The sequence below is a fragment of the Lynx rufus genome, unplaced genomic scaffold (genome assembly GCF_022079265.1).
Source record: "Lynx rufus isolate CCGP_SWC_20201006 ecotype Redwood Valley unplaced genomic scaffold, mLynRuf1.p SCAF_5, whole genome shotgun sequence".
Taxonomy (NCBI): Eukaryota; Metazoa; Chordata; class Mammalia; order Carnivora; family Felidae; genus Lynx; species Lynx rufus.
Genome location: NW_025814867.1, coordinates 37,129,870 through 37,154,932, shown reverse-complemented (window position 1 = coordinate 37,154,932; position 25,063 = coordinate 37,129,870). Strand labels below are relative to the sequence as shown.

At 38.0% G+C, this 25,063-nt stretch overlaps 1 protein-coding gene across 1 annotated transcript in view; it reads right to left on the bottom strand.

Annotated features, from left to right (window-relative positions):
- Positions 1-25,063, bottom strand: part of ATP1B3 (ATPase Na+/K+ transporting subunit beta 3) — a 46,248-nt gene that overhangs the window by 12,622 nt on the left and 8,563 nt on the right. The window contains exons 2-3 of the mRNA XM_047099368.1: positions 6,661-6,789; positions 1,483-1,590 (exon numbers count right to left, since the gene is read on the bottom strand). Of these exons, the coding sequence (XP_046955324.1) occupies positions 1,483-1,590; positions 6,661-6,789 (237 nt within the window). The remainder of the gene's footprint in view (positions 1-1,482; positions 1,591-6,660; positions 6,790-25,063) is intronic.

Genomic DNA, 25,063 nt, shown 5'->3' with positions numbered 1-25,063 from the left:
GTGGCTTCATCCATGTGCATTTTATGACAGACTGACAGGCAAAGGATTTTAGAGTACTGGCAAAACTGAAAGTGAAATGAAAAACCATGGAATTAATAAGCTTAGTAAAAAGGGAAGTTAGGGAGAAGAGGATGGGACAAAATAAAAGGGTCAGTGAAGTGGAAGTCCCAATGAGGTAGAATAGTGAGGGAAAGTTAAACAAACTACAAGGTTGTGTCAGGAAAGCCTCAGTGATTTTGGCAATGGGGTCCTACGTGTTCTAAGGAATGAATGTAGATCTGGAAGAGGTGAGGTGATCATGAACCAACAGGCCAGGGCATGTGATGATTATTCATGTGAATGGTAACACCAAAGAGGTAGGCTAAACCAAACAGGAGGAAAACTGGGCTAGGACAACTATTAGAAAGCATTACAGACTGGCAACTCCAAAACCCACAGCAGATATGTATTTGGATGGGTTATTTATTTTCATTTTTTAAAAAAATGTTTATTTTTGAGAGAGACAGAGACAGAATGTGAGTGGGTTAGGGACAGAGAGAGAGAGGGAAGCAAAGAATCTGAAGCAGGCTCCGGGCTCTGAGCTGTCAGCACAGAGCCCGACGCAGGGCTGGAACCCACCAGCTGTGACATCATGACCTGAGCTGAAGTCGGATGCTCAAGCGACTGAGCCACCTAGGCACCCCTATTTATTTATTTATTTTAAATTAGAACATGAGTGGGGGAGAGAGGCAAAAGGAGAGAGAGAGAGAATCTTAGTAGGCTCCACACTGCTGTGGGGCTCAATCCCACAACCCTGGGATCATGACCTGAGACAAAATAACGATTCGGATGCTCAACCGACTAAGCCACCCAGGCACCCCTGGTTTTGTTCTGTTTTTACGTTTACTTATTTATTTTGGTGTGTGAGAGAGAGAGAGACAGAGACAGAGAATCCTAAGCAGGCTCAGTGCAGTTAGCACAGGGCTTGAACCCACAAACCGGGAGATCATGACCTTAGCCAAAATCAAGAATTGGATGCTTAACCAATTGAGCGACCCAGGCACCCCTGGTTTTGTTTTGTTTTTAAATAACAAACATCATTCCTTGTTCCCTCCACAAGTAAGTACTACATTGGATTCAAAAGATCCAAATGCTTAGAGGCATTATTTTGTATAATTCAGTTTGCTTTGTTAGTCAAATGCTTTTTAATGCAGATATAAATGTCATGTCTCAATAGATTTATTCATATACTTACTACAGAAAAGTCAAATTCAACTGCCCATTGAGCTTAGACCCCTATGTCTTTTCATAAGTTAGAATATTCTCATGACTAATTATAAAATGTACTTGCCAGTCCTCTCAGTTGACTGAGTTTAAGAGAAAAACAAAACAAAACAAAAGGTAAAACAGACTCTAAGAAAGAGGTTTCTAAAAGTAATCATTATTTGGTACCAGTTTCTTAGTACCTAAAATCTTTTACCTCACTCTAAGAAAAATACTTACGTTTTAGAAAGTTCCTAAGGTCTTCAGTGTACCTTTGATAGGACTCTGGATCAGACGCACTGAATGAATATTCCAATGCAGTTACTGGTTTTGGAAAAACCATAAGTCCTATACAGAGATAAAAGAAAAGGGGGAAGATTAACTGCAGCAAATTCCCTTCTTTCTGCTTATTCTTATACCTAAGGGGCAGATCTCAGTAAATTACATGGAAAACTGTGTTCATAGGTATGCTGAAATTATTAAGAACTTCTCAGTTGATTATGAAGGTACAGACATCTAAAATGAAGAGAACTGGAAATCTGCAAAATCATCTCAGGCATTACCAATTAAAAACCTCCCTGAAATCTGATAATCTACAGTTAAATTATAATTGCTCTGTTCCTGATTTTAAAAGATGCAAATTTTACTTTTTACTTCCTACACTCATTTTCCTATCAAATATTTTTAGGTTTTGTCAATGTGCTATTAATCAGAAAAGTTTTAGCAAATCAGTCTCAGCACTTTAGTCATTCAAATTACAACTGTATGGAAACATACATAAAACTTTTTCAGTAGAAGAGGCCTATAAAATTTTAACTCTATGGTTGAATATTCTTCCTTCAATAATAAACACTGCTCTATAATTCAAATGTGGTTTTCACATATTGAATTTGGCATATAACCAACAATTTCATATCAAGTCAACACCCATGTATACATAACATGTTGCATGAGTTTATGAAAAGAAAATGTAAGCATATTTATCTGTAAGGAAACATAATCAGGCTTCCAACTTTAATGTACGCTTTCTTTGTTTTAAAAGCATACGATCTAGATTATTAATTCAGCCTTGCACCCAGGCTTAAGAACAATCCTAACATTTTCACTAGCCTCTAAACATTTCCCATACCAAAGTTATTAGAGATGCTATGCCTTGCACTGAATCTGAAAATATACAAATGACAAGGGTTGTTTTAATTTCCATTAAAACTGCTGCTCACAGATCTCTAGTTCTTTTTTTGTTATTTTTTTTTTAAATAGTGTTAACATTTTAGATCAGATCCAGTTTCTTTTAAATCCTTGCCTGTATTGGTTTGCACTGATCTTGAGTTAAACTAGATGCAATGCTACCCAAATATGATGAAACAATGTTCCTAAATAGCAGAGCAAATCTTCTATATTCAACACAAAAGACCTCCCAATTAAACTCCCTATTCACTTACATAAACAAACCAGAGATCACTTGGATTTAGATAATCCCCTATGCCTGATTTTCCATCCACTGCAACATCTCTGGGCAAAAACTTTATGACTTCTTATAAAAGTATTTAATGAATAATACATCTTACAGTGCAGTACATTAAATGACCATCTGTATATGTCTGAAATTGTTTGCTTTTATTTTTCAGGTTTTATAGCAGGAATAGGATATAATATCCTGCAAGTAAAAAAGTAAGAGAATCAAGGCAGCTTGCAAATAACTGTATTAAAAACCCCTAATTTTAAGAAAAACCCAACATAAAATATTCAGATTGCTAAAGAAATTTTACTTTAATTTTTTAAGTATTTATTTTATACGTAGGCACATATATTTTAAAGTTTATTTGAGAGACAGCACAAGTGAGAAAGGGGTAGAAAGGGAGAGAGAGAGAATCCCAAGCAGGCTCCACAGTCAGGGCAGAGCCCCACATGGAGCTCGAACTCACAAACCGTAAGATCATGACCTGAGCCAAAATCAAGAGTTGGATGCTTAACCGACTGAAGCCACCCAGATGTCCCTAAACTAAAGAAATTTTAAAGAAACACATGAAGATATCTGTGTTTTATACAAAAGATTACATTCCTTTACATGACTAATGGGTTTTTTTTGATAGTGAGAGAGAGCACACACATGAGCAGGGAAGAGGGGCAGAGGAAAAGAGAGAAAGAGGGAATCTTAAGTAGGTGCCACACTAGGTGCAGAGCCCAACAGAGCTCGATCCCACCACCCTGGGATCATGACCTGAGCCAAAATCAAGAGCCTGGATGCTCCACTGACTGAGCCAACCAGGCACCCCTACATGACTGATTGTATTTATTTTGAGAGAGGGGAGAGAGAAAATCCCAAGCAGGCCCTGTGCTGTTCAGCAGGGAGCCCAATGTTTGGGCTTGATCTCATGAACCATGAGATCATAACCTAAGTTGAAAATCAAGAGTCAAACGCTTAATGGCTAAGCCACCCAGGTGCTCCTAAGGGATTTTTCAATGATTCAATTTGCAAAAACTTTAAGACATGAAAGTCTAAAACTGAATTTTTTTTTTTAACTTTTTTTTTCAACGTTTATTTATTTTTGGGACAGAGAGAGACAGAGCATGAACGGGGGAGGGGCAGAGAGAGAGGGAGACACAGAATCGGAAACAGGCTCCAGGCTCTGAGCCATCAGCCCAGAGCCTGACGCGGGGCTCGAACTCCCGGACCGCGAGATCGTGACCTGGCTGAAGTCGGACGCTTAACCGACTGCGCCACCCAGGCGCCCCTAAAACTGAATTTTTAAAAAAGATTTTTATTTTATTATTTTTTTAAACACTCTCTCCAGCAAATTTTTTTTTAATGTTTATTTTTGAAGGAGAGAGAGAGACACAGAGCATGAGCCAGGAAGGGGCAGAGAGAGAGGGAGACAGAATCCAAAGCAGGCTCCAGGCTTTGAGCTGTCAGCACAAAGCCTGATGTGGGGCTCGAACTCATGAACTGTGAGATCATGACCTGAGCCGAAGTCGGATGCTCAACTGACTGAGCCACCCAGGTGCCCCAAGATTTTATTTTAAGTAATTTCTACACCCAAAGTGGGGCTTGACCTTACAACCCCAAAATGAAGACTCACATATTCTACCAACTGAGCCAGCTAGGTGCCCCTAAAACTGAACTTCTGATACCCATTACTTCTTAGACCTTGCCTAACAATGCTCTTGGAGCCCTAGTAACTTGCTATTTAACAACGTGTTTGAAACTCTTAAGTAAAAAACCAAAGCAGGCATGTACAGTACAGGTGGATTTTATACACGGTATGCTAAAGTCCTCCAAATAAAGTCTTATCTTACTCAAAATGAAGATCATCAACGGAATGCAAAAACTATAATAACTCCTCTATCACCTTACAATTTAAACCACTGGAATATGAGAATGTGTGCATACAATGTGCATGTTTGTTGGGGTGTGATGGGCAGGGTTTATGTTATATGTATGTATATTTTATGTACCAATTTCAAACCAGCATTTATTTTACCGGGCAGAAACAATATTATGGAAATAATGTTATTTAAAAATAAAATTAAGGAGCGCCTGGGTGGCTCAGTCAGTTGGGCATCCGACTTCGGCTCAGGTCGTGATCTTGCGGTTTTTGAGTTCGAGCCCCGCATTGGGCTCTGTGTTGACAGCTCAGAGCCTGGAGCCTGCTTCAGATTCTGTGTCTCCTCCTCTCTCTGCCCCTCCCATGCTCACGCTCTGTCTCTGTCTGTCTCTCAATAATAAATAAACGTTAAAAAAAATTTTTTTTAAATAAAAATAAAATATGGTCAATGCAAAAAAACCAGTGTATTAAATACTGCATATAATGCAGAACGTACAAGTAGGAAGAAAAAATATTATCCTTAATCCCTTTGTAAAGAGAATATTTTAACAAACTAATGTATATTCATCCAGTGTTATATATACATGTGTATGTGTGTACATATATATTTATTTAAGGTAATGATAAGACTTTAGGTACTATAATATACTTGTAAATAATTTTAAGGAACTTGGTTTGAAACTTGAATATATGGAACACATCTTATTGCTTATATTATTCATGCAATTGTAAACAGTTTATTTCTGAAATAGATCAGATCATGTTCACTGGTAATAAAGTCACATAACTTAGCAAGAAAAATAGTTATCTTAGGATTAGTCTAGGTAGAAGAAAATGCTACAATGAGAGGTGAGGGAAAAATGACTATGGAGTTAGTCTCTGATACTTGGTCAAATAAACTAAAAAAGAGAAAAGAGTGATTCCTGATGTTTACACAAATGTTAACAGCAAACCAAGGAAAAGTCATTAGAACAAAATGTTCAAGAAAAGATGGCTGGGGAAAGTGGTGTAGTCTGGCTGTTGATATGGCTCATAAATCCATACGATGAGCCAAGATCTAGTTCAGAGTTCGTCAACCTTAGCACTACTGACCTTTTGGGCTGGACAACTCTTTGTTGCAGGGGGCCGTCCTGTGCCTTGTAGGATGTTAAGCAACATCCCTGACCTCTGCTCATTAGCAGCATCTCTCGAGGTGTAACAATACAAACTGTCTCCAGATACAACCACAAGGCCCTTGGGGAGCAAATCACTGCTGGATGAGAACCACTGCTCCAAAAGGAAACATTCTACTACACTCGTCCCTTCACTGGCCTGCCTGCCCACCCTGCCTGCTGTCCAAATCCCAGTCCTCCATGAGAAGCCTGCCCTTCTCTAGTATCTCTAAAGGTTGTTCACATTTTTGGGAATTATTTATACTGGAGTTCTGCACATTGTTATATTCCTCTATAGAAAGTGCCAGCACCTTGAACGGCCATGTCCAATAACGAAGGTAAAGCTGGCATTCAAATTAGTGTTTCAGTTGAGATTTTCTTCTGTAGTGGACAACCCTGGAGTATATTTTTTCCTTAAGACAATAGAGAAGAGTTGAACACAGTAACAGTATACTCATTTTATTCTCTGATGTATCAATATTTAATATTTCTTACCACTTCCATATTAAGCCATTAAAACTATGAAGCTTTGTAAGACTGATGCTCTAGCCCAAGCTAGAGCTAAAATGTTTACTTTGTAAGTAAATTACTCAAGGCCAAGTGAAAATGCTATACAATATTCGCAAAAGCCATCCATTGACCATACTGATCAAATTTGGCTTCACTATAATTGTCAATATTCATTTCTGCTTATTCCTGGCAAAGGACTCAAGATTTATCAGCTCAGGTCTTTATATCACTACGTAAATAGAATAGGTTTTCAAATCAGTATGTAAATATAAAAGGTCTTTTTATCAGTATGTAAATATTTAACAACAAAAATCAAAATTTTCACATTACCTAACCCTAAGGCTTAACTTTTTACCTATGTAAAAAATTTACAGTGAAGAAAAAATATAACCAAATTTTGTTAAAAGCCACAATAACTGCAATATAATTACCTGGACTAGGAATCTGGTCACGGTATTTTGGAACCTCATCATTCAGAGTCTGAAGCATAGCCCACATTGTAAATGAGAAGAGTGCAGCCAGGAACCCATAAAAGACTAGGTAGAAGAGCAAGATCAAACCTGCAAAAGAAAATAAAACTTAGGAAATTTAGATACACACACACACAGTGCATATGTGTGGGGGTAATGGGAGGGCAGACACGTTAAAGAAACAAACCAACTGTTGTAAAGCTAGGATTCCAAGCTTTGCCATGCACACAGCCAAATATCTCCATATTCAGAACAATACACATTTGCCCAAGCAAAGGGTATTTCAGCAGGCAGGACCCACCCATCCCATGACCCCTCATCTCCACTGATACTTTCAAGTACAGATAGCTTCTACAGATCATACTCTGGTTCAAGGTCAGAGCTTTAAAATTCTAGCACATGGGGAATGTCTCCCAAGATGGACTTGCTGTCCTCTAGGAAGATAAAATATGATTTCAGGTGGAATAAAACCCCTATATGCACATATTCCTTTAAGTGGCAAACAGAAAGGAATTAGCACTTCAATCCCATATTTCACAATAGTTATTTGCATAAATTTAAGTTTTATAAAGTGAATGGACTTAACAGCCAGGAAATGTGCACAGAAGGCAAATCATGAAGATGGTATTCAATAAATGATGTTTAGGAAACACTAGTCAAGTGGAAGGCTCATGCAAAAGCAATGATAGGACAAGTGACCCAACCAATGGGACTTCACAATTCTACTGCTAAGCACAAAGCAAGAGTTGGCATACCCAAGTTTCAACATCAAGGGCTTAGTCTTTTTTTCCTTCAAAATCTGGAAACACTAAAACAGATCTATCCTAAGCCAGTGATTTATTTTAGGAACATCTAAAATCAATTACTTTTCTCAAATGTCCACATTCAAAGTTCCAACATCAGAAGAGTTCACCATGAAGATTACATATTAGGATATGTTGTTAAAGCCACACATTTACATTTAAGTGTTTAAAAATTGATCAAAGGATAATAAATCCCCAGATAGAGCAATAGTGAGAAACACTAATTCCCCGGAGTTGAATTAACAACAGCTTTACTTCCTAGTCTTAATAACCTACTTGTTTGTTTGCCTGATTCTATCACCAGCAAAGGGGCTACAGCAGAGGTTCCTGACCTATAATTTATGGACTCCCACCACCCCCAGGCAAGGATTACCTTCAGAGTTTGAGATTCTTATAATAATATATTTCTTAATATATCCATTTTCCTCCTCCCGGAAAAATGCTCTACAATGTTTTTCTGATTTTTAAAAGACTCCACAACCCCAAAACGGATTGTGCCGAAAACTAGATAATTTTTATTTCTTAAATGTGGGCAGGAGACTGCCCCCCTCCCTTCAAGTAAAGGGGAAATAGTTAAAGCAATTTCATCTTAATCCACCCATCCTCCCTTGCCCCAATTACCAGCAGGCCAAAATAGGGAGCGAGAGAACAGAAGGAAGATAGGACAGCAGGAGGACCTTCAGATAGCATCACTATCCTACCACATACAGCAATCCTGTTGCAGAAAAAGAAAAGGAAGACCAATATCAAAGTAGTGCTCAATTTACTATACAGGGAAATGAAACACATGCAGAGTCCAAAAGCTAATTTAATAAGATATAGGAGAAAGGATTCTTTCAGATCTCGATGTTTATAGGAACAGATAAAATCCTGCATTCAACAGACCAGGGTTATGTTATTAATATTTACATAAATATATATATTTACATATATATATTTATACATTATAAAATAATATATAAAATACTATATTAAAATATTTAAAAAATATATAAAATGTAACAAGTGTAGACTGTTCCACACTCAATAAAACTACAAAAACAGGTGGAATGAGGCCATAGTAGTATGTTGACTGATGCAGTAAGTATGAAACTGGAGAAGTTTAAAACAAAAGTGGTAAGAGTTTAATTATTTAGCTGTGTTTTTAAGTCATCCCAAAATATTATACCATTTTCAAAATCTGATTTTCAATTTCCAGGAAAAATAATGTAAATGAAATTTATAAAAAGTTACAAAGCAAATAAACATAAAACAGACATGAACAAGCTATACCCAAACAGGCTTTCGAAAGAACCACTACACAATGAAAAAGAGTGTTGAAAGTTCCTATAAAGAGTTATGTTCATAAAATACACAAATTAATAACCATGTCCCAAATCTGATGCCATATAGTAGTGGCTATTAAGTCAATTTTGAATGTAGGGAGTGTAGAAACAAGAATATAGACGTGGTTTCCAGCATTAAAATGAGTTTTCTCTACTTGAATCTGTTCCTTTTGCCAAGACCCACACCTAATATTTAAAATTAATCTCTTATGAATATCATATATGAAGGATCACTCCCAAGGGTAGCAATACTTCATCAACTTTTTTTTTTAATGTTTATTTATTTATTTTGAGAGAGAGTATGAGTGGCAGAGGGGCAGAGAGACAGGGAAAAAGAGAATCCGAAGCAGGATCCACACTGTCAGCACAGAGCCTGACATGGGGCTTGGTCTCCCGAACTGTAAGATCGTGACCTTAGCCGAAACCAAGTCTGACACTTAACCAACTGAACCACCCAGGTACCCCTACCTTTATCAACTTTTAACCTCTTTTCTCCTACTAAGAAAAATACCAGAAAAACACAAGTTGTCAATTACCGCTCTTATATATAGTTCCTTAGAGGCAGTTTGCTGATAGGCTTAGCAAACATACTGATGGGGATCAAATTGGAGGCACCCTAGTCAGTAATGGATGGTGCTGACATAATCTGTTCAGTGTGCCACGTCTGCCTCAGTTTTACTTAATGTAAGTAGGAAACAGCAAATGAAGCCTAAATAGTGCTTATTATACTACTGATATTTCCCAGCTTAAAATCCTTCAAGAATTTCCTTAAGTCATTAAGGAACAAAAGAAATTGGCATGCACTAAATTCTGAAGAAACATCAGCATTTTGAATAGTCTGAGGTCAACAGAATTATAACCAAAGAGGTTTATTCAAAATAAATATCAGGGCACCTGGGTGGCTCAGTCAGTTAAACCTCCGACTTCAGCTCAGGTCATCATCTCACAGTTTGAGTTCGAGCCCTGTGTCAGGCTCTGAGCTGTCAGCACAGAGGTTCTGTGTGTCCCTCTCTCTCTCTTCTCCTCTCCTGCTCACAGTCTATGTCTGTCTCTCAAAACTGAATAAACGTTAAAAAAAAATTTAAATAAATATCAAATACCAAAAATCTTCGTGTTGTAATTGGTATTTTTATATTATCACATTGTTCTAATGGCATATATAGAAGCACAACAAATGCTACTTCTGTACTTACACTCTTAGATCTAAGGGCACATTACAGAACTGTCAATGACTAAACTTCTACCCTTCTCTAACATAGGAACGGACTTTCCTCTGCTCTCATTTCTGTTCCTTGAGAAGCCCCAACTTTTAAATCCCTTTCTTCTCTCTCATTTTAATTTTGTTTAGGGGAAGGGTGACAGGACAGATGCAGCAGGAGGTTATGGAGCAGGGTGGGTATATGCACAGGCTATGCTAGAGTCAGACTTAGGCTCAAATCCTGGCCTGACCACTTTTCTGCTGTGACCCTGGGCAAGTATCTACTCCCATACGAAAAAAAGGGGTGACGGTTGTACCTATCTAATTATTCACATTATAGAAAGGCAAGTAAAAGTCCAGATATTTGACAAAAGCAAACTTCACGGGGGAAAAAGGCCAACAACAAAACTAGAAATATTTTTGGAATGATACTGCAACTAGGCTTTAAGGCTAAATTTAAGGTTTAAGTCTTAACCTAATCAATTGCATTTTACTCTAAAAAAAATGTTTTCATAAATGAGATTAATGTGGATTCTATAAAAGAAAACTAAACAGCAAAAAATCTGGCCAAGGTTTATTCTGTATCACCCAAGGGAAGGAGAAATAGGTCCCAACCGGCCACTTTGTTTCAACCCCGACGGGTGTTCAACAATCCAGTTCCAGCACTAACCACCCAGGGTAGCACAGACTCCACTAGCTTAGGGCATGGCCCTCCACAAGAATGCCCTTACTTCAGATGCCACCTGAACTTCTAACCAACTGGCTACCAATCTAGGAGATCTGCAATGCTCCCTCAGATTTCAGAATTGGCTACAATGACTCAGAACCCAGAAAGGGCTCTACTTAAGATTAGTTATAAAGAACACCCACACAAACAGAGAGGGGTCTGGGATGGAATGCAGTCTCTGACACCCAATCTTCCAGGAATGTTCTGGGAATCACCCTCCCAACACGTTAATCTGCTCCCAAACCTGGAAGCTCCACTAAGCTTCAGGGTCTAGAGTTTTTACCGGGGTTTTATTATGTGAGTGTGATTAAATCACTGGCCATGTAATTAAACCCAATCTCCAGCCCCCTCTTCTTCCCTCCCTTCAGTCAGGTTAGCTCAAAGTCCCAGCCCTCTAATCATAGGGTTGGTCTTTCTAAGGACCAGCCTCCAGGGAAGCTACTAAGGGGCCCACCAGGAGTCACTCTGCTAGCATAACATAGACACTCCAGTCTGGAAATTCCAAGGGTTTTTCAAAACTCGAGGCACCTGGGAAAAGACCATAAAAATTCTTTATTCCACAATACCAGCACACATAACCTGGGCACAAGGGAGTTGCTAGGCTTTATCAAGGCCCAAACATACATATCCTCTCAACACACTTTAAGACCATGTGATCTGATTCCCTAACTTCTGCAAACTTCCTAGTTACCTGATGGTACCCCAGCTACTACAAAGACTCCTCTCCTCAGAGTTCTGATGACTAGAAACTACTTCCTCTTTGTAAATAAATTAGCATTCTGTTCACAGTTAAAAATTTTTTTAAAGAGAGGCAAGTATAATAATAATAAAAAAACACAATGGCATAGAAAAGTGCAAGTTCAAAATCTTTTGTATATTTGAATTTTTAAAAGTGGCTTTTTATTGAGGTATAATTCACAGTCCATTCACCCGTGACTGGAATTGTTAGGTTTTATAGTAACTTAGATTAAGTACCAGACTGTTTTCCAAGGCAGCTGTACCATTCTACATTCTCACCAGCAGGGTTCCAATTTGTCCTCATTCTCCTCAGCACTTCTTGTCTTTTTATACAGCCATACTAGTAGGTGTGAAGTGGTATCTCATTGTGGGCTTAACTGGCATTTCTCTAATGGCTAATGATGTCGAGTATCTTTTCATGAGCTTATCAGCCATTGGTATGTTCTTTGGAGAACTGTGTATTTACATCCTGTATTACACCCATTTTTAAATTGGGTTATCTTTTTATTTGAGTTCTAAGGTTCTTTATATATAGTACAGATACAAGCCTCTCATCAGATATCTAACTGTTGACTCCAATTCTATGGGTTGCTTCTCGCATTCATGATAGTGTCCTTTAAAGCAGAAAAATTGTTGGGGTGCCTCAGTTGGTTAAGCGTCTGACTTTGGCTCAGGTCATGATCTCACAATTCATGGGTTTGAGCCCCATGACCGGCTCTGTGCTGACAGCTTGGAGGCTGGAGCCTGCTTCAGACTCTGTGTCTCCCCTTCTCTCTGCCCCTCCCCCACTTGTGCTCTGTCTCTCTCTCTCTCTCAAAAATAAACATTTTAGAAACTTTTTTAAAAAGCATAAAAGTTCTAGGGGTGCCTGGGTGGCTCAGTCAGTTAAGCGTCCGACTTCGGCTCGGGTCATGATCCTACGTCTCGTGGGTTCGAGCCCCGCAACCAGCCCTGGGCTGACAGCTCAGAGCCTGGAGCCTGCTTCAAGTTCTGTGTCTCCCTCTCTCTGCCCCTCCCCAACTTGCACTGTGTCTTTCTCTCTCACAAATAAATAAATAAATATTAAAAAAAAAAAAAGCAGAAAAGTTCTTAAATTTTTTAAAACTTAAAAAATGTTATTTGTATGTATATAAATACATATATTTATGTATTATCGCAAGCAAGTGAAGTTGGAGGTGGGAGGGGGGGCAGAGAGAATCCCAAGCAGGCTCTCCACTGCTCAATGTTGGTGAAATCATGATGACCTGAGCCAAAATCAAGAGTTAGATGCTTAACTGACTGAGCCACCCATGCACCCTGGAAAAGTTCTTAATCTTGACTAGTCTAATTCATCTATTTTTTTCTTTGGTTGTTTGTGTTTTTGGTGTCATATTTAAGATACCACTGCCTAGGGGCGCCTGGGTGGCTCAGTCGGTTAAGCGTCCGACTTCGGCTCAGCTCATGATCTCATGGTCCATGAGTTCGAGCCCTGTGTCAGGCTCTGTGCTGACAGCTCAGAGCCTGGAGCCTATTTCCGATTCTGTGTCTCCCTCTCTCTCTGACCCTCCCCTGTTCATGCTCTGTCTCTGTCTCAAAAATAAATAAACGTTAAAAAAAAAAAGAATGAAGAAAAAATAAAAGATACCACTGCCTAATCCAAAGTTATGAAGACGCGCATCTATGTTTTCTTCTAAGATTTTTTTAGCTCTTAGGTTTGGGTCTTTGATCTATTTTCAGTTCATTTTTGTATAAGGTATAACGAAGGGGTTCAATTTCATTGTTTTGCATGTGGATATCCAGTTTTCCCAGTACCACTTGTTCAAAAAATTATTTGTTCCAGGGTGCCTGGCTGGCTCAGTCAGTGGAGTATGTGACTCTTGATCTCAGGGCTGTTAAATCTGAGCCCCACATTGGGTGTGGAGATTACTTAAAAATCTTAACAAAAAAAAAAACACAAAACATTTGTTCCTACTGAAAAAGTTTTCTTAAACTAATGGGCATATACTATCTTTATAATAAAAAAATGTATATGTACACTTGCACTCATATTTTATAATTTATTAAAATCATGGTAGCATAAAATAACTAAATAAGATTAAATAACCTGCTGAAGATTAACCTACCATAAGAGAAACATTCAGAGCAGTACCTCTCCATGTGGTACCTTTACCTGGTCTGCTCTTCCTGGCGGGCCTCAAGTTGTTAACTTTTTAAAGATTTTAATTTAAAAAAATGTTTTTAACGTTTACTCATATTTGAGAGAGAGACAGAAAGAGACAGAGCGTGAGTGGGGAAGGAGCAGGGAGAGAAGGGGAGAGAGAATCCCAAGCAGGCTCAGCACTCAGCACAGAGCCCAATGCGGGACTAGATCTCACAACCATGAGATCATGACCTGAACCAGTCAAGAGTCAGACACCTAAATGACTGAACTATCCAGGTACCCCAAGATTTTATTTTTAAGTAATCTCTACACCCAACGTGGAGCGTGAACTTACAACCGTGAGATCAAAAGGCACAAGCTGTACTGACTGAGCCAGCCACATGCTCCAAGTTGTTACCTTTCATAATCAAAACTCCCATTGTCTGAAAAATCTATCTTCCAAGCATTCTGTGTTGCTCCAGGTGATAGAAATTTACAAAGAGTAAGATCTGTTCCTTCTCTCCAAGAGTTCAGTTATCACAAGTGACAGACCTATAAGCAAAAAATTATAGACATCAAGGGCTAGAGGAAAAAAGAGAAAGAGAGAGAGAGAGAAAGAATGAACTGTCTCTAGCAGGGAGAGGAAAGAAAAGGATTTCATCAGAGAAGGCCTCCAGGAATAAGTGAGTTGGCTCACCAAAGATGAAGCAGAGGAGTGAGCTCTGAGTCAAAGACCAGAGGACTAGCGGACTCCATAGGAGGAACAGCCAGATTGGGTGCAACTTTGCTCCTACCCCCCAATACACACTTGCTCCCAGTGTCAAGCAACTACTAATAGTAGCAATAACATCTACTCCAGAGTGGGAGCAGGGAGTATGGATGCTTGGGCTGAAAAATTTGGCAATGTCCGGAAGGATTGGTGAAAACCTAACGGAGTAGAGAGTTCCCATACCTACACCAGCTCTCGGCTAACATTTGCTACCTACAGTTCCGTTTCTCGAGAGAGGAAAGTCTAAATACAAAGAGCAGGAGTACACACCCAATAAGTACCAAAGATTTCAGAAAAAGCTAATCTGATAAAGTACCAAGCTCAAAACAAAGAAAAGTAATACCCAGAAGAAGTGGGTGCAAATAAAACAAAGGGGAAAAAATAGTGAATTTAAAATACAGAAGGTGAAAGGACAATTTTTAAAAATCAGATTTCATATTCTGATTATTAAAATAAAAAGCTCATTAGATAAGCTGACCTGGAGAAGAGTTAAACTCTAAAGAAAAATCCAGACACCTAAGAAAATAAAACAGCAAACCAGAGACTGGGAGAAAACTTTTACAAAACATGTAACCAACAAAGGACTTCCTTGCCCCTAGAATTAGCAAAGAACTCTTACAACAAATTTTTTTTTTAACGCACAAGAGTTTTGAAACAAAACTTCATCAAAGATGTAAGGATTGCAAAAAATAAGCTCAAGAAAAGGTGCTCAACATCACTAGTCATCAAGGAAGGGCAAACCAACACCACTAGCTCATGCCCACCAAAAATGCTGGAAAACTTTAAGACTGACAGTACCAAGTGGTGGCTCAGGAGTGGAGCAACTGAACTCTCGCACACTGCTAGTAGGAGTATAAAAGAAATAAAAGCCCTATTTTAGAAAAACAGTTTGACAATTTTTTGAAATTAGCAACATACATCTATGATAGGATCCAGCTAATCTGTTCCTAGATATTTAACCAAGAAAAATAAAGAGCACATGTTCAGAAAGTAAGGTATATGGATATTCATAGATGCTTTATTTGTAATTATTAAAAAGTACAAGCAATCCATATGCACATCAATGAATAAATTAATAAGTAAATTCTGGTATATCCATACAATGGAATACTATTCTTAAACTATTTCTCGAAATAATCATACTAAATGAAACAAGTCATCCCCTTCTTGCACACACAGAGTATAAACTACATTCCATGTTTTTAAAATTTCATAAAATACAGGGGCGCCTGGGTGGCTCGGTCGGTTAAGCGTCCGACTTCGGCTCAGGTCATGATCTCACGGTCCGTGAGTTCGAGCCCCGCGTCGGGCTCTGTGCTGACAGCTCAGAGCCTGGAGCCTGTTTCAGATTCTGTGTCTCCCTCTCTCTCTGTCCCTCCCCTGTTGGTGCTCTATCTCTCTCTGTCTCAAAAATAAATAAACGTTAAAAAAAATTAATTAATTTAAAAAAATTTTTCAGAAAATACAAACTGAAGTGTCAAAAGCAGCTCTACTTTTGCCTGGAGACTTGGGAGGTAGGGAGAGAGGATCAATTACAAAGGGGCAATAGGAAATTTGGGGGGTAATGATTATGGTTGTTATCCTGATTAGTCATAGTTTCATGAGTACACTATTGTATACACATATATGCCAGTATATGTCAAAACTCAAGTTGTACACTTTAAATATGTACAGCTTACTATATGTCAATTATACTTCAATAAAGCTGTTTAAAAAAACAAATACAGGAGGGGGCCCTCAGTGGCTCAGTTGGTTAAGCATCCGACTCTTGGTTTCAGCTCAGGTCATGATCCCACAGTTCATGGATTCAAGCCCAGCATCAGGCTCTGCGCTGACAGTGTGGAGCTTACCTGGGATTCTCTTTCTCTCTGCCCCTCTCCCACTCTCAATTGCATTCATTCTCTCTCTCTCAAAATAAATAAATAAAAACTTAACAAAAATTATTCCCAAAAACAAATAAATAAATAAATAACAAAAACAGAAGACTAACCTAGTGAATCGGCCAGCTAAGGAAAAATTCAATGAGCTAAAAGATCAAGCCAAGATTTTCTACAACAATCCCCAAAAGGAGGGAGGGAATGTATGGAAATTGTTGAGATATGGGGGACAGAACCAGAATATCATCAACAAATCTAATAGGAATTCCATCAGAAAACAGAAGTGAAAGAATGCTCAAAGAAGTAACAAATTTTGTCTAGACTGGAAAAGACTGAAAAATGGTGGAAAACATCCAATACCTAGAAACATTTCAGAATACCAACACGAGGAAATTTCTTAATGCTTCTAAAAAAAAAAAACAGGCTGTACCTAAGACAGAGAACTGTAATTGAATCTTCTTGGCCAAAAATGAGATATATTCCAAACTGAGGAAGAATGATTGTAAACTAAAAGATCAACCAACTAAATAAACAAAAGGACATCTCCAGACATACAAAGACTCAGAAAATTTACTAACCTCATATCCTAACTGTAAGAATTGGTTATGCAATACAAAAAACTGAAGGGCAATAGCAAAAAAACTGCTAGCAATGCAAGTGTCCTCAAACAAAGAAATAAAACATAATGTATGGAGAACTATAAACAGTTATTAAAAAAGGAATGAAACAGATTTCAAAAACTCCAAGTGGAAAAAAATCTCAAAATGATATATACCACATACTTAAATTTAAAACACTCAAAAGAATTATATTTCTATAAATATACACAAAAGAGTCTTTGTTAATGGAACAGAAACTTGCAAATCAAATTCATAAACAGCAGTGACCTCTGAATAAGGGAAGAAGGGTTCAGGATTGGGACTGGGGATGTAGCCAAGGAGGATTTGAGTTCTAGCACACCATCATTCTTTTCTTTTTTTGAAAAACAATTTATTTACATAATATCTAACTTCACAAAAAGAGGACAAAGATCATAGACTGAATTCCAAAATAAGTTAATTGTGTATTTCCATTTTTTAAAGTTTTCTTTAAAAATCTAAGAGGAATACATAAAACAATGGTGAGCAGAGCAACCAGTAAGACTTACTGGCAACATCTAAGTGTTGATTTTAATTTCTTTTCCTTTTCAGGTTTGAGGAATAATTTAGACAGAATAACTTTTATCAATTTTAACTGTATAATCCCAGTGAGTTTTGACAGTTGCATAATCTGTGAAACTACCACGAAAGATACAGAACATTTCTATCACTTCCAAAGAGCCCTTGTGCCCCTCTGCAATCCACACATCATTTGCCAGGTGAGCAATGATCTCCTTTTGTCACTATATTCATTAATATTTTATATAAAGTTAAAAATTTTAATTTGTTTAAATTTAATAACAAAATCCAAAAATAATATGACAAAAAAATTAATAGTGAAGTAATAAAAATTCTTTTTTTTTTATTTTTTTTTTTAAATTTTATTTATTTTTGATAGAGAGAGACAGAGCACAAGTGGGGGAGGGGCAGAGAGAGAAGGAGACACAGAATGGGAAGCAGGCTCCAGGCTCTGAGCTGTCAGCACAGAGCCCGACCCAGGGCTCAAACTCACAAACCGCGAGATCATGACCCCGGCCGCTTAACCAACTGAGCCACCCAGGCGCCCCTAAAAAACATTCTTAAAGTGAGTTAAAAAAATCCACTGAATGCTATTATGGAAGAAACCTAAAATTATACCACCTAATGGTTGAAAACAAAGTAGGTCTTGCCTAACAAAAAGAAATCTAGATGTAACATTATGACTCTAAGCAAACTAGAATTCAAGTCAAAAAGCATAAACAGTACAAACATGTTTCTTATTAATAAAAATACAAACACATCAAGAATATGCAGCATTAACAACCATGAACCTTTGTGATGCTAAATCGCTTAAAATATGTAAAGCAAAGGCAAAATTACAAAATTACCTCAATCCTATATAGAGGTTTTAACATAGCTCTCCCAAAAATCCACACATGAAGTAAGTAATAACAAAAAGGACAGTAACTATTTTTAAAACACAACTAACAGTTACCTAATATATGCAGAACTTTTGTAGCCACCAGAAAATAAACTCTTTACAAACTTGCAACACTGTCCCTAAAGGGATCATGACAAGTTACAAAACACAAAAAAACCCAAATTTATAAACTTAAAAAAAATCAAAGCCACATTCTTTAAAATTTAAGTAAATATATTAGAAATTAAAACAAAAATTTAGAAAATGGATTTCTATTTAGTCCTTGGATTAAAAAGACAAATCCGGGATGCCTGGGTGGCTCAGTCAGTTAAGCATCATGTCATGATCTCACCATCTGGGGGTTCCAGCCCTGCATCAGGCTCTGTCCCAACAGCTTGGAGCCTGGAGCCTGCTTCGGATTCTGTGTCTCCCTCTATCTCTGCCCCTCCCCCTGACACGCTCTGTCTCTCTCCATCATCAAAGATGAATAAACGTTAAAAGAAAAAAAATGAAAAAGAATGCCTGGGTGGCTCAGTCAGTTAAACCTTCCAACTATGGCTCAGGGCACAATCTCATGGTTCATGAGTTCTAGCTCCGCGTCAGGCTCTGCACTGACAGCTCAGAGCCTGGAGCCTGCTTCGGATTCTCTCTCTCTGTCTCTCTCTCTCTCTGTCTCTGCCCTTCCCCTGCTAGTACTCCGTCTCTCTTTCTCTGTCTCAAAAATAAATAAAACATTTAAAAAATTAAAAAAAAAAGACAATGAAACCTGAAATATTCAAAATTCAAAACAATAATATATTCAGAGCAGAAAGCAAACAAAAATCCTTACATTCATTCACTAAAACACAAGACTAACAACAACAACAAGCCAGGTTTTTAATTCAAGACTAAAATAAATTCAAGGAAAGGGAAGAATAAAGATGAAAATAGAAATGCAAAAATATTTAACTTGATCAGTAAAACCAGTTTCAATTAGCAAACTTGAGAATAAATGAAATATGATTGTTTTAGGAAATAAACAATTCCAAATCAGAAGTTTTTACAAAAAATAAACAGAGCTCTACCCCTAAAACACATACACGTCCAAATGGCTTTAACTATTCTCCCAATTTTCAGAGAATAGACTCTTTCTACAGATAAACTATATTTTTAGTATGCCCTGTAAGTTACCTAAGTGTTTTGTTGTTGTTTTTTAAACTAGGCTTCATGCCCAGCGTGGAGCCCAACACAGAGCTTGAACTCACCACCCTGAGATCAAGACCTGAGCTGAGATCAAGAGTCAGATACTTAACCGACTGAGCCACCCAGGCACCCCTACTTTAAGGCCAGCCTATGTGACACCAAAACTGGACACTCAGTATCCACACAAATTTCACCACTTTATTTTTTATTTTAGAGACAGAGAATGCATGTGCATGAGGAGAGAGGCAGAGGGACAGGAAGTGAGAGAATCTCAAGAATCAAGAGTCAGATGCTCAACTGATTGCGCCACCGAGGAGGCATGCCTCACACATGTATTTTATTTTACAAACGCTCACATACAGCTTACATACTACAGTGTGATAAGGACACAGGAACAGACACAAATCAACAAAATCCAAGAAACGATTCGTAAGACGAAGTTTTGTATGTAAGAAAGTTGGCAATTCAGATCAGTGAGGAAATGATGGATTATTCAACATATTTTTGGGATAAGTGATTAGGAAGAGCCCATTAAAAGACTATTAAACTTCTGGTGGCTCAGTCAGTTAAGCGACCGACTTCGGCTCAGATCACGATCTTGCAGTTTGTGAGTTCAAGCCCCACACCACGCTTTACGCTGATGGTGCAGAGCCTGTTTGGTATTCATTCTCTCTCCCTCTGCCCCTCCCCAACTTGCGTAGGTGCTCTCTCCCAAAGTGAATAAACTAAATAAATTATAAAAAAATGTTAAATCTGTGATAATGTTAATGAAAAACAAGTATTTTTAAATAAACAAATTAAGAGGTGCCTGGTGGCTCAGTTGGTTAGGCCTCTGATTCTTGGTTTGGGCTCAGGTCATGATCTCACAGTTTCCCAAGTTCAAGCCCTCCCTTGGGCTCTGGGCTGGCAGCTGGGAGCCTGCTTATGATTCTGTCTCTGCCCCTCCCCCACCTGCACTGTCTCTGCATCAAAATTAATTATTTAATTAGACAAAAGGGAGCAAAGAGATGAGGGACTGTAAAAAAAAAAAAAAAAAGGAAACTGGACAAACAAAAATATGCTCAGGTGTAGTTATCAGAGAGACTGCAAAATAAACCAACCAGATGTTACCTTCCCATCAAACTGGCAAAAAAAAATTTTTAAAGAGTAATAATATCCAGTGCTCAGAAAGTTGAAGGGAAACTGGTCCATTCATCCACTGCTGGTGGAAGTATAAATTGGTACAGCTTTTTTGGAGGACAGTAAATGTTAATATAAAAATAAGCATATACTAGGGCACCTGGGTGGCTCAGTCAGTTGAGTGTCCAACTCCATTTTGGCTCAGGTCATAATCCCGGAGTTGTGGGATCAAGCCCCACACCAGGCTCAGCAAGGAGCCTGCTTAAGATGCTCTCTCATTATCTCCCTCTGCCCCTCTCCCACACTTGTGCTCTCTCGAGTTAAAAAAAAAAAAAAAGCATATACTATAAAGTGGTAATTCCATCACCATAAAGTGGCATACTCAGTATCTAGCCCAGATAAATTGTGGCACACATGCAGAGCAGCAATTTTTAAGAGAAATACTGGAAACAATCTCAATATTCATAACAGAAAATATATGTCTTGGATATATATCTCTCCACTATGGATTATACAATGATTCAAAGGAATGAACTAAATACTGACATGGAAACACAGTCAAATCACATTAAGTGACAGGGGAAGGGAGAAAGCAAATTTAAAAACATACATTCTTCCTATTACTCATGTAAAAGTGGAAAATTACTTATTCCTACATATTCCATATATATACACATACACAAATAAGTATATACATATATCTAAATGCACTGAAACAGGACTAGTAGGAAAACTGATAAAACAATCATTAATCATTCTCTATAGGAGAGACTCCACAACTGGTGGAAAGCAGTCAGGAGAAACACATAAATGTATTCATATATTTTTTTCTTTAGTATTTATTAGCATTGTTTATACATACACAGTAAGGTCAAATGTCAATGAACATCCAGAAATTCACCTAGATTCTACCGTTAACATTCTACTATATCTTGTATCTATTCACCACTTATTTTTTAAATGCATTTCAAGTTCTAGACGTCAGTATGTACACTTCACTCCTAAACACTTCATCATGCATAATAACTAAAACAGAGGGGAAAAATGACACTTAATGAAATACACAAGTCTCTAATGTGCCATTAGACAGGTTTTGACCATCACAGCCAAAGAACAAATAATCCAAAAAGGGGCAGAAGACATGAATAGACATTTTTTCTAAAGAAGACATACAGGTGGCCAAAAGACATGAAAAGATGCTCAACATCACTTATCCGGGAAATGCAAATCAAAACTACAGTGAGATATCACCTCACACCTACCAGAATGGCTAAAATCAACAACACAAGAAACAACAGGTGTTGGCAAGGATGTGGAGAAAGAACCACCCTCTTGCACTGTTGGTGGGAATGTAAACTGGTGCAGCCACTCTGAAAACAGTATGAAGGTTCCACAAAAGGTTAAAAGTAGAACTACTGGGGTGCTTGGCTGGCTCAGTCGGTAGAGCATGCAACTCTTGATCTCGGGGTTGTGAGTTCAAGCCCCACACTGGGTGTAGAGATCACTTAAAAGTAAAATTTAAAAAAAAGAAAGAAAAAGAAAAAGAAGAACTACTGTACAATCCAGAATTGTGCTACTAGGTATTCACCCAAAGAATACAAAAATACTAATTCAAAGGGATACATGCACCAGAATGCTTATAGTATTATCCACAATAGCCAAGTTATGGAAATAGCCCAAGTGTCCTCCAGTTGATGAATGGATAAAGTAGTGTGGGTGTGTGTGTGCACGTGTGTGCACACACACACACACACACACACACACACACACAAACAGAATATTACTCAGCCATAAAAAAGAATGAAATCTTGCTATTTGCAACATGGATGGAGCTAGAGAGTACAATGCTAAGTTAAATAAGGCAGTCAGAGAAAGACAAATACCATATGATCTCACTCATGTGTGGAATTTAAGAAACAAATGAGCAAAGGAAAAAGAGAGACAGACAGAGACAGAGAGACAGACAAAAGACTCTTAACTACAGGGAACAAACTGATGGTTACCAGAAGTGAGGTGGGTAGAGGGACTGGTAAAACAAGTGATGGGGATTAAGGAATGCACTTGTGATGAGCACTTGGTGTTGTATGGAACTGATGAATCACTGTATTGTACACCTACAACTAATATACTGTATGTTAACTAAATTTTTAAAAAGTTTAAAAAAGGGGGGGGGGTTGTTTGACAACTACATTCTGTATGATCCAAGTCCCTAGTAAGATACAGAACATTACCACCATCCTGTCAAGTTCTCTTGTGCCCCCTCCCAATCCCCACAACCACCACCTTAGAGGTAAACACCATTCTGGGCTTTTTTCCAGCAATTGATAAGTGTTGCTTGTTTTAGAATTCACATAAATGAAATCATATAATATGTGTTCTCTTAGGCAAAGCTTCTTTCCTGCTCAGCCTGTGAAACTCATCCATGTTTTGTGTATCCATAGTTCGTTCCTTTTTATTGTTGGATAGTATTCTGCTGTTTGGACATACCAGTTTGTTTACCTACTCTCCTGCTGATGGACGCCTGGAGTGTTTCCAGTTTGGAGCTACTATGAATACTCTTGTACAAGTATTTTTGTGAACTTATGTTTTCATTTCTCTTGGGTAAACACCTAGGAGTAGAACTGCTGGGTCATGGAGTAGATGTGTATTTACTTTTATAAAAAACTACCAGACCTTTATCCAAAGTGGATATACCATGTATTACATTTTAAAAATCATTGCTGTTAACAGTGGTTACCCAGGAAAGAAGCTGAAGAAGACAGTGGACTTACTGATTATTCACATCTGTATTGTAAATATTCAACCAACAGGGTTACTTTCATTATATAAAAAGAACAAAGCCAAGAGTCTACATCTAATACTAGTCCAGACTTCTTGAGTTAGCCTACACTGACACTAACTTCTAAAGAGGTCAGCAAACCACAGGTGCTGCCTGTTTTTATAAATCAAATATTGAACCATAGCTAGGTCCATTAGTTTATACATTGTCTATAGCTACTTTCAAGCTACAATAGAGTTGAGTAGTTGCAACAGACACCAGTGGGCTGGCAAAGGCTAAAGTACTACCTGGTCCCTTAAAGGAAAAGTTGGCCACCTCTTGTTCTAAAGCATTTACATTTTTTTTTTTTTCATTTCAAAGTGACATTTGAAACTCTCTCATTCAACTTTTCTCCTACAGAAGAAATTAAAACCAAGAGATTTTAAATGGGTTATCTAAGCTTAGCTGGATGTGTGGAACCAAAAATTAGGTCTATATTCTGAGTCCTAGTTTGGTCATCTCAGAATACTGATATACTTCTAAGGTTCATGAAGTAAAAAAATATATATGCCCACAGGCTCACTTTTACTACAGTGCCCTATGTGGAAACTTCAAAATGAATTACTTTAGTGGGGCAGAATCATGGTAAGTTATGGGGAATTATGCCTTTATGTACAAGTATCTCCACGAATAAGACTTTCACAGTGTGTAGCCATACTAGCCCAACAATACTTTCAACTTTAGCCCAAGGAATAGGTGAATCTCAAGATGAAACTGATTAAATGACAATTTGTGCATCAAAAAAAAAAAAAAGGTAAGTGCTTACTATTACTATGTGCCAGATGCTACAGGGATGTGCAAATGAAATCCTGATGTGTGAGAACATCTAGTTAGTAAGAGCAATGTACATAAACAACTATAATCCAGGATACAAAGTTTTAGGTGTTACAAGAGATAAATGTGGTATTATTTTCATCTGGGCACATCAGAGAAAGCTTATGACAGCTGATACTCAAGCTAGATCTGTGAAGTAGGGAAGAATTTTCGATGCAGAGATGAAAGGGCATGGGGGAGGGTATGAGCAGAGCATTCCAGACCAAGGGCCCTCAGATCCACCCATTTGGGCTATGACATGTGGTATATGTAGAGTACGGTGGGAAATGACAGGTTATAAGGTTGGAAACTTAGTTCTAACCCAGTATGTAATAAGCCCGGAATGCCAGGCTGTCTGGAAATTATTTAAACTTTCTGAAAACAGTGGGGATCCAAATACAATTTTAGGGTATGGGAAGTAGCATGATCAAAGCTGTAGCCTTAAAAATAACCTGACAGCAGTGAAGTTGCAGTGGTTTAGGTCACAATGATTCCAACTGATTCCTTGGGTTTTTCTGGAGATGCATCAGAAGTTATGAGCTTCCCCAAAGTCAATAACACTATAGCTTTTTTTGTTTTAAGAAGCAGGTAGAAGCTGGAAAGCCAATGGTCTATTTGAACTTGGAACAACTTTGGAAAAGTTATGAAAGCTCTTCATCTGGTGCTTTATTTTTTTAATAGTTTTTTTAATGTTTATTTAGAGAGAGAGAGAGAGAGAGAGAGAGAGAGAGAGAGAGAGAGAGAGGCATGCAGGAGTAAAGAGAGAGAATCCCAAAGCAGAGCCCAATCCCACCACAAGATCATAACCTAACCGAAATCACAAGAGCCAGATACTTAAC